Source organism: Nyctereutes procyonoides, unplaced genomic scaffold (assembly GCF_905146905.1).
Source record: "Nyctereutes procyonoides isolate TBG_1078 unplaced genomic scaffold, NYPRO_anot_genome, whole genome shotgun sequence".
NCBI classification, from domain to species: domain Eukaryota; kingdom Metazoa; phylum Chordata; class Mammalia; order Carnivora; family Canidae; genus Nyctereutes; species Nyctereutes procyonoides.
The window spans coordinates 503,576-513,083 of NW_026575132.1; the positions used below are offsets into that span (position 1 = coordinate 503,576).

The following is a 9,508-nucleotide window of genomic DNA, read 5'->3' on the forward strand; positions in this document are numbered from 1 at the left end:
TGTTGCACCAATATAATTACCAATTACCAGCACAATGTCTACAATGGCAAATATTTCCAAATTGGCAGTGTATTCAATTGATCTTATTCAGTTGCTTTACTTTTTAGATATTTATCACATGCTGCAGTGAACTTGTAGCCTTAACTTATTTTGGTGTAGAGGAGGCTAGTTTATGCCTAAACTTGTATGAACTGTCATTTAATGTGACACCAATAGACACATTTGTTTATGGGCATTCTCTCCTACATAAGCAAATTATTATAGTAAGAAGATTATAGATTTATGTTTTTAAACAAAGATTGCATAAATCTTAAATAATTCAATTGTAATGAATTTTTTGTTTCTTTATTTTTAGAATGGAATCCCAACTCTGATAAGTCTTTTGAAGTTAAACATAGAAAATGTGCTAATAAATGTAATGAACTGTATACGGGTATTATGTATGGGAAATGAACAAAATCAAAGAGCAGTGAGAGACCATAAAGGCATCCAATATCTTATCACATTTCTGAGTTCTGATTCAGGTAAGCCTCAATTTCTGTATTATTTCTAAGTGAGCAAGTATATCAAGTGAAGCAAATACAGGTTAGACTTGTCCTACCTGAATACATGTCCTGGATTTATCTTAGAATGGAACTAGACATATATAATATACACGAAGTATCTGGAACACTCAAGTTCAAATGCCAGGTTTATAAAAGGAATTGACTCCCAAAGCCATAGTCTAAAAAAAAAATTTAATTAGATTTTTTAATAAATGGAAAAACTGGCATAAATCATGAAAATAATGTAATGTGCCCAGGGACTCGAAAAGATAACTCCTTGTTGAATAACACATATATTGATCATTGGGAACATTTTATAAGTTACAGCAAAAACTTCAGATTTTCTGTTAGATATTGGATATCAGATTCTAGGTCGTTAGGCCAATTACCACACCTGAGGTACGCATCAGCACTAAGAGCAGCACAAGCTATGGGGTAGCTCTTGAAGGCACAGCAAATGGTCTCTTAGGTTCTCTAAGAATTTTCTCATTTCAGTGAGCATACACGTAAAAGGGTGAGTTTCAAATCCATGGTTTTCCCCAAATTTGAGGGGATAAAAAAAATTGTGGAGAAGCTTTCCTATTTTTCTTCCTCCTGCTTTTCATCTTTCTGTCCTAGTTCTCTAGGAATAAATACAGGAAAAATGTGTTGGTTAACATGTAAGACAGGGTTATGGAAAAGGGAGTTGTTGCAGAAAGCTTTCTTTTACTTTAGAGCTTCAAAGTTAAGGAATTATCATCTTCTAAGAACCTCTCTTGTATAGGGAAGTCATTTGAAAGTCCTTTCTCTTTATTACAAATCCCTAAGGTCGTCTGCTCTAATCGGCCCTCTATCAGTAACTGTGCTCTACTTTATCTTTTTTGGTGGTGATGGTAGGTAGGCTCCATGCCCAGGTTTAGCCCAGCACAGGGCCTGGATTCAGGACCCTGAGATCAAGACCTGAGCTGAGATCAAGAGTCAGACACTTAGCCCACTGAGCCACACAGGTGCCCCTCCTTTATAATTTTTAAGAATAGCATTAGAGATAATGCACAGAATCATCCAGTCACTATGCGCTGCTACTCAGCTGAAACTAATATAAACTGTAGGTCAACTATACTTCATTAAAATAGCATTAGAGAGAGCCAGCTTTTATGCTTATTTTAGCCATAGAATTTTTACTTTTTTATAATTGTTCTTTATTGTATCATTTGTGTTTTATCTCCTTGATTAAAATTTAAAGATGGAGGGGGTGGGGCGCCTGGGTGGCTCAGTTGGTTAAATGTCCAACTCTTGATTTCAGTTCAGGTCATAATCTTGGGGTTGTAAAATGAGCCCTGTGTCCAGTTCCATGCTGGGTGTGGAGCCAGCTTAAGGTTCTCCATTTCCCTTTGTCCACATCCCCCCCCCCCCCAGCAAAAAATGTAAAGACAGGGACTAGTTTTTCCCTATCCTTTTTTTTTTTCGTCCTCCCAACCCTAGATGCTAGAACAAAGTACAAATTATGGAGGCAATTTGAACAAATAAGCAGGACATAAATTCATGAAAGAAAGCTATAGAAATAAATTGTTGAAATTGTTTCTTTGTGGGCTCTAGCCATATCTAAATGAAAGTCACTTATCCTATACTGTAATCTATATTATCTCCTCATTCCAAGGAACACAATCTAGAAAAAAAAGTTAATTATTTTATTCTCTTCATCTATAATTTATAAATGCTTCGTTTATAATTCTAGTGCTATAACAAATAATTCTCTTGGCTGTTAGCTGGTTGAGCTGTAGGGGATCACAAAGGAATTTTATTAAGTCCAATATTGTCTTAACCATTGTCAACCACTCTAAGATTTCATGGATTAAGGTAAAATGGCCCCAAAGCAAGAGTCACATGCAGTTTCTTGAGACTATGGATTTATTAACATCTCCTTAGCCTTGACGCCCCATCTCTAGGAGTTCCTCAACCTCTGTTGAGTTTGGTTTGTCTTAAGCCTTTGCCTCACCCATCTTTAAATCTTTAGCTGCTTATTTCACACTCTAGCACTCATGTTTGTGCCTGTGTTCATATTCTAATTCCCAGATTTCATCTTTTTTATTGCACACAATTGTCCTGCTCTGTGTTGTTAACAAAGGTCTGTATGACACCACCATGGAAACTGAAATATGTAACAGAAAGTATACAAAATGCTTTTCAAATGCAAACTGAGGAAAGCTTACAGAGCACTTTATCCTTCTTAGAATGATTATTCACACATTTCAGTGCAGATGTGTTTTCTCCACACTCCCTGGGATCTTCGGTCATATTTAGTATACGCAATCATTACCTTCTAAAATCTGAAAACTTTGGAATTCTGTTCACAAGAGTTTTTTATAGGGGGCACCTGGGCGGCTCAGTAGTGAGCGTCTGCCTTCGGCTCAGGTCATGACCCCGGGGTCCCGGGATCGAGTCCCACATCAGGCTCCCACAGGGAGCCTGCTCCTCCCTCTGCCTGTGTCTCTGCCTCTCTTTCTGTGTCTCTCATGGATAAATAAATAAAATCTTAAAAAAAAAAGAAAATGCTAAAAAAATAATGGAAGTATACAAATTGTTGCTAAATCCCGAGGGAGTTCTCTAACTTATTCTTGCAAATTTTCTGTAAGTTTTAAAGAGAACAAATACAACTGGTTAATAAAATGTATGAAACTATTTAGATTCAACAGTAATAAAAATATGAAATAAAATGAGATGATATTTTGCTTATCAAATTAGCTAAATTTATGTATTTATTCTTAATATCGATTCTTAAAAAGATACAGCAACATTGAAACTCATACTCTGATGGAAGGGTAAGATGCATTATCATTTTTGAAAAGTAATTTGCTGTGATGCATTAAATTATTCCAGTAATTCCTGGGACTCTATATTAAGGGCAAAAACAGGAAGGAAAAATAGCTTATGTGCCAGGATTTCTCCTAAACATTGTTTAAAACAGTGAAAAGTTGGAAATGATGTGTATTTTTTTTAAATGAATGGATAAGGAAATGTAATAAACTCATTAATGGGATATTTAGGAGACACTGATGTTCATAGAAATGGGAAAATGTTTTACTGGTAAATTAAAATTCAAGATAGTGTACATATAGTGCAACTATATTAAATATGTTTACAACATTACTTAAATATATCTTTTTCTTTAAAAAGTGAATGAGATTAAATGAAGTATTTATGTTTGGGTGGTGAGAATCTGGACAGTTTTATTTCTGTTTTTCTTTACTTTCTAAATTTTTTATACTGTCTGTAAGTTTGACTTTATAATATGGGAATCTAATGACAAGTTGCAATTTTATATTTTTAAAAGATTTATTTAACTGTTTCTTGAATTCATTTGAAGATGTGTTGAAAGCTGTATCTTCTGCTACAATTGCTGAGGTTGCACGTGACAATAGGAGTGTTCAGGATGCGATGGCGGCAGAAGGAGCCATCCCTCCACTGGTGGCTCTTTTTAAAGGGAAACAGCTTAGTGTCCAAGTGAAGGGTGCAATGGCTGTGGAATCACTGGCAAGTTACAACCCATCTATACAGAGGGCATTTCTGGAGGAATCATTAAGTAAATATCTTTTAAAACTTCTCAAGGTAGGAATTTTATGATAACTTGACATTTTTCTTAGACAAAGTATTCAATATTGAACTTAGGTAAAGTGAAAAGGTAACTAAAACCAATTTTAGAATAAAACTTTTAAAAAAGATTTTATTTATGTATTTATTTAAGAAAGAGAGCTCGTGCATGTGGGGGGAGGGAGAGAGAGGGGAAAAGAATCTCGAGCAGATTCCATGCTGAGTGTGGAGCTCAACATGGGCTCGATCTCACAGCCCAGAGATCATGATCTGAGCCAAAACGAAGAGTCGGACGCTTAAACAACTGGGCCACCCAGGGGCCCCTAGAATAAACTTTTTATAAAACATTCCTACCGTGTTCAGTCAATGCTTATTGAAAGAATGAATTTTTTTTATAGGCATTTCAAATAGATGTTAAGGAACAAGGAGCTGTAGCCCTTTGGGCCTTGGCAGGACAAACCCTGAAACAACAAAAGTATATGGCGGAACAGATTGGATACAGCTTCATAATAAGCATGCTTTTGTCACCATCTGCTAAAATGCAGTATGTTGGTAAGTCATGTTCTATGCGTCGATTTGCAGTGTAGAGCAGCACATTGAAGCATCAGACCTACTTCTTGTTTTTCTTTACCAGGAGGTGAAGCAGTCATAGCCCTAAGTAAGGATAGCAGGATGCATCAAAATCAAATATGTGAAGGGAACGGAATTGCACCGTTGATTCGCTTACTGAGGATTAGTAAAATAGCCGAAGGCACACTTCTGAGTGTCATCAGAGCAGTGGGGTCCATCTGTATTGGTTTGTAAATTTTTTTCGATTCTTAAAATATCGGTAAGATACTTCCCTTCCTCTCTGTCTCCATTGATAAAGCCATAAATCATATTCAATCTATAAAAGACTTACCTTTTTTTATTTCTCTAAGACCTTAATGAGTAAAAGTGGTGTAATTATGAATTTTTAAAAATCAGTTTTGCCCTTCATCTCTGGTTAAAAAGAATAATGAGGACAGTGAGCCTTGGTTATTTTGAGTTAAAGGAATCTTATTTTTTTAAGTTTAAGAGAAAAATATTTCTTCTTTCGAATCTCAAGAACTATATGTTTTATATAGAGTTTCTAATGTTGGGGCACATTTTTCAATTCCAGTCTATTTCCATAACGATTCTTTCTTTTTATAAAGTGGCCAGTAGGTGTAGTTGTTCCTTTGTATTTCCATATAATTTAAAAAATTAATCTGTCAATTTCTGAAAAAAATCTCCTATTATTTATATCTTCTATTATTTATATTTTATCTTCAATAAATCTTCTATTATATTGGAATTACATGAAATCTATAAATAAATTTGTGAAGAACAGACATCTCAATAATAGTAAATCTTCCGATCCATAAACACAGTATATCTCTCAACTTGTTTAGGTCTTCTTCAATATCTCTCAGCAATGACTCCTAGTTTCCAGTACACAATTCTTGTATATATTTCATCTTAGGTATTTTGTATTTTAAAATTGTGCATAATAAGTTTTGACTGAATGCTGGACATTGTGAGTTATAAACTCATCAACACTGGATTTTATTGTTTTCCTTTAAAGGGAGGTTTGCTCTCTTGTGGCATGCAGTTATCCTACTTGGGATCAGTTAACTCCTTTTGCAGCTAGTTTTCAAGCTTTATTAGGACAAGTCTAGAGCAGGGTTTTCTCTGAAACTAACTTACCTCCACTATTAAGATGATATCCTTCCGAGGACTTGATTCTTTGTATAGCGCCTTGAATTATGAGGTATCTGAACTCTGGTTACAGAACACAAGCCATTCCTAGCCCTGTGCGAGCTCTGAGAATTGTTCAGCCTACTGCTTGTGGTGGTTCTTTTCCAAACTTAATGGAGTTTCATCCTATTATTAACACATGAAGATTCAGTCAAAGATTTGAGGGTATTCTTATTGCAGTACCATCATCATTTTCCTAATCGTTATCATTAAAATATTCATTTGGGGGGACCCATCTGCAGCACCTTCACCCTTGGAAATCTCCCTGCTTATTCCTTTTCCACCTGCTCTGAAGTTAGCAATCTCTTTTCTTTGCTTCAACGTATTTTTCTATACCCCTGTTAAAGCACTTATTGCTTGTGCTGAAATCATGTATTTAAGTAGTTGTTTCCCCTATAGAATATAGACTCCTTGAGGACAGAGACTCTAATTCCTCTTTTCCACTTTTTTTTTCTTTTAAAGTAGGCTCCACACCTAGTTTGGAGCCCAATGCAGGGCTTGAACTCACGACCCTGAGATCAACACCTGAGCTGAGATCAAGAGTCAGACACTTGACTGAGCCTCCCAGGCACCCTCTAATTCCTCTTTTTACCTCTACTTCCTACTTCACTTCCTGATGAATTAGGCATTCAAAACCTGTCAGCTGAATCAAAAATATTCATGTAATCAATGTCTGTGCACACCCCTGGGTGGCCAGTGAGGGGGGTGGGGAGGGAGTAGGGTAGGCGACAAGGAAACAAACTGGTTCTTTGCTACTTCTATTTCCTCCAGTTCCTTCAAACTTCCCCAGATGATAATAAGTGCCTTCTCTTTATTGTTCAGAAGAGAGGTCCAAACTTGTATTTATATTTAAGTATATAAACCTGCTGTATACGTGTTGTGATTTTTGTTGGCAAAATAAGAGAATTAGAATTATTTGTACATCCACTAGACAAAGATGACAAGTTTTTATACTGAGATTAGGCCTACAATTTAAAGCTATTCTGTTATAAAGGGAGATAGTAAGATTATCTTTTTAGTATGTGTATTTAAGGAATCTACAAATTTTAACCAGGTGATTTACTCTGTTGTTTTTTTTTTAAATTATGTAATAGTAACTATAAGCATAAGTATCTTGCAAATAATAAATATTTAATAAATGATAGCTATTATATCACTGTTCTTTGATAGACTAACATTTCTTACTTCTTGGTTTTGTGACTATTAGAAAACCATCCACACTCCTAATAGTAATTTTTCAATGTTTATTCATTTTGCCTTTAAAAAATTAGTTCAGGTAAAATAGTGTTGATATAGCATTTCCATTTGTAATTTATTAACTATATTATGCTAGAACACTTAACCAACCCAACATATCAAGCTGTGTTTGACTTTACCATTTCTAAGATGGAAAGAAATATTATCTTACTGATGTGTATATTCTTATAGGTGTCGCCCATACAAGTAATCCTATCAGTCAACAATTCGTTGTACAAGAAAATGCCTTCCCAGTACTTCTTCAACTACTGAGAAATCACCCTTCTCCTAACATCAGGGTATATAAAAGTCTTTAAGGGTTTTCTTTTTTCTGATATAGTAAAAATGAACAGAAATGTGACTTTCTGAGAATAATTTGTATCTTTATGTGAATTCACAAGTATAATAAAAAATTTAACATTTTATTTATTTATTTATTTATTTATTTATTTATTTATTTATTTATTTTAAAGATTTATTTATTTATTTATTCATGAGAGAGAGAGAGAGAGAGAGAGGGAGAGAGAGGCAGAGACACAGGCAGAGGGAGAAGCAGGCTCCGTGCCAGGAGCCTGATGCAGGACTGGATCCCAGGACTCCAGGATCACGCCCTGGGCCAAAGGCAGGCGCCAAACTGCTGAGCCACTCAGGAATCCCCCAAAATTTAACATTTTAAACAGTATCCTAGAAGTTTTAAATTAAAAAGTTGCTATAAAAATAGTAAAGATAGAGAGTGGGGGGACAGGGTAAAAAAAATAGTAAAGATAAAGTAAATTTTATTAAAATATTAAGTTTTCAAATAATTAAGTCTTGTGGTTTACTCGTCTAATAAATTTTATTCCTCAGATATTTGATTATTCACAGAATTTCTTCCCTACTTCCTCAGATATTGGTTGCTAAATCTGGGTGGGGATAATGAGGATGTGTGATTTATGTAGCAAAATTTCTCAAGTATAAGTGATTCCTATCAGTATTGCACTATCAAAACAGCTTTACCTTCTCCCAAGCAGCCTACGTTGGCCAGCAACAATAGTTTTCTCAATATGAATATTTTATGAGTTGTTTGAGTCATTCACTATTCTATTTACTTTTAGTAAACTGCCTTTAATAAAATGACATTCTCATCTATTCAAATCCTCTACCAAAGCTTTGGACATTTAGGACATCTAGAGTTAGCCAGGCAGGAAATTATAACAAAATATACATTTTCTCTTCAAAATTTGCTATGAGTTTTGTTGGAAATGAGAAAACAGAAATATGTAAGTAAATACATCATTATTTCTTTTAAGGAATGTGTTATCAGAAAAGATGTCATGTAGCTTTTCTGGCTATGAAAGAGATTATTCTATTATAGGAGTTGATTAGGGAAACAAAAAGAAGGATGATAATGCTAGCAATTTTTTGGCTTGAATTGTATGTAAAAACTGACTTTCAAAGTACAAATAAATTTCATAAGACTATGGAAAATGCCATTTAAAAATATTTTTATTTTAAAACATGCAATTTCATGGCAAAATGGTTTACTTCAATTGCGTCCACCCATATTTCAGTATATATTTTCTTTTTTTAAGATTTTATTTATTTATTCATGAGAGACACACAGAGAGAGGCAGAGACACAGGCTCCATGCAGGGAACCCGATGCGGGACTCGATCCCAGGACCCCTGGGCGGAAGGCAGGCACCAAACCGCTGAGCCACCCAGAGGCCCCTCAATATATATTTACAATGAGTTCTTCAACTTCTTAAAAACAGAACATCAATACTTTTTTCTTTTTTTCTTTTTTAATTTTTATTTATTTATGATAGTCACACACAGAGAGAGAGAGGCAGAGACATAGGCAGAGGGAGAATTTTTTTTTCAGATAAAAATACTTCTATTATAATAGACACCATATTGCAAGTGCATTTAAAATTAGCAATGCAGGGATACCTGGGTGGCGCAGCGGTTTAGCGCCTGCCTTTGGCCCAGGGCTCGATCTTGGAGACCCAGGATCGAATCCCACGTCGGGCTCCCGGTGCATGGAGCCTGCTTCTCCCTCTGCCTGTGTCTCTGCCTCTCTCTCTCTCTCTCTCTCTCTCTGTGTGTGTGTGACTCGGGGTCAGGAGGTCATGCACCGGGAGCCCGACGTGGGATTCGATCCCGGGTCTCCAGGATCGCGCCCTGGGCCAAAGGCAGGCACTAAACTGCTGCACCACCCAGGGATCCCCAATACTTTTTTTCAAGTATGATTCTATAGTAAACAAATATTTTTGCAATGATAATCATGCTTTTCAAATTCATTATATTTTTCATAGGAAATGTGTAATACTTAAAGAACTTATCTGTTGAGTTCCAACAATAAATGAGGTCCATTTACATCCTCCTATAAGGCTTCAGAGTGTGCATCAGATGACCCCAGAA

The 9,508-nt window shown here is 35.5% G+C and overlaps 1 protein-coding gene across 1 annotated transcript in view; it reads left to right on the forward strand.

The window, feature by feature from the left end:
* Positions 1–9,508, forward strand: part of ANKAR (ankyrin and armadillo repeat containing) — a 55,159-nt gene that overhangs the window by 29,566 nt on the left and 16,085 nt on the right. The window contains exons 11-15 of the mRNA XM_055345335.1: positions 356–524; positions 3,889–4,130; positions 4,511–4,664; positions 4,747–4,908; positions 7,299–7,405. Of these exons, the coding sequence (XP_055201310.1) occupies positions 356–524; positions 3,889–4,130; positions 4,511–4,664; positions 4,747–4,908; positions 7,299–7,405 (834 nt within the window). The remainder of the gene's footprint in view (positions 1–355; positions 525–3,888; positions 4,131–4,510; positions 4,665–4,746; positions 4,909–7,298; positions 7,406–9,508) is intronic.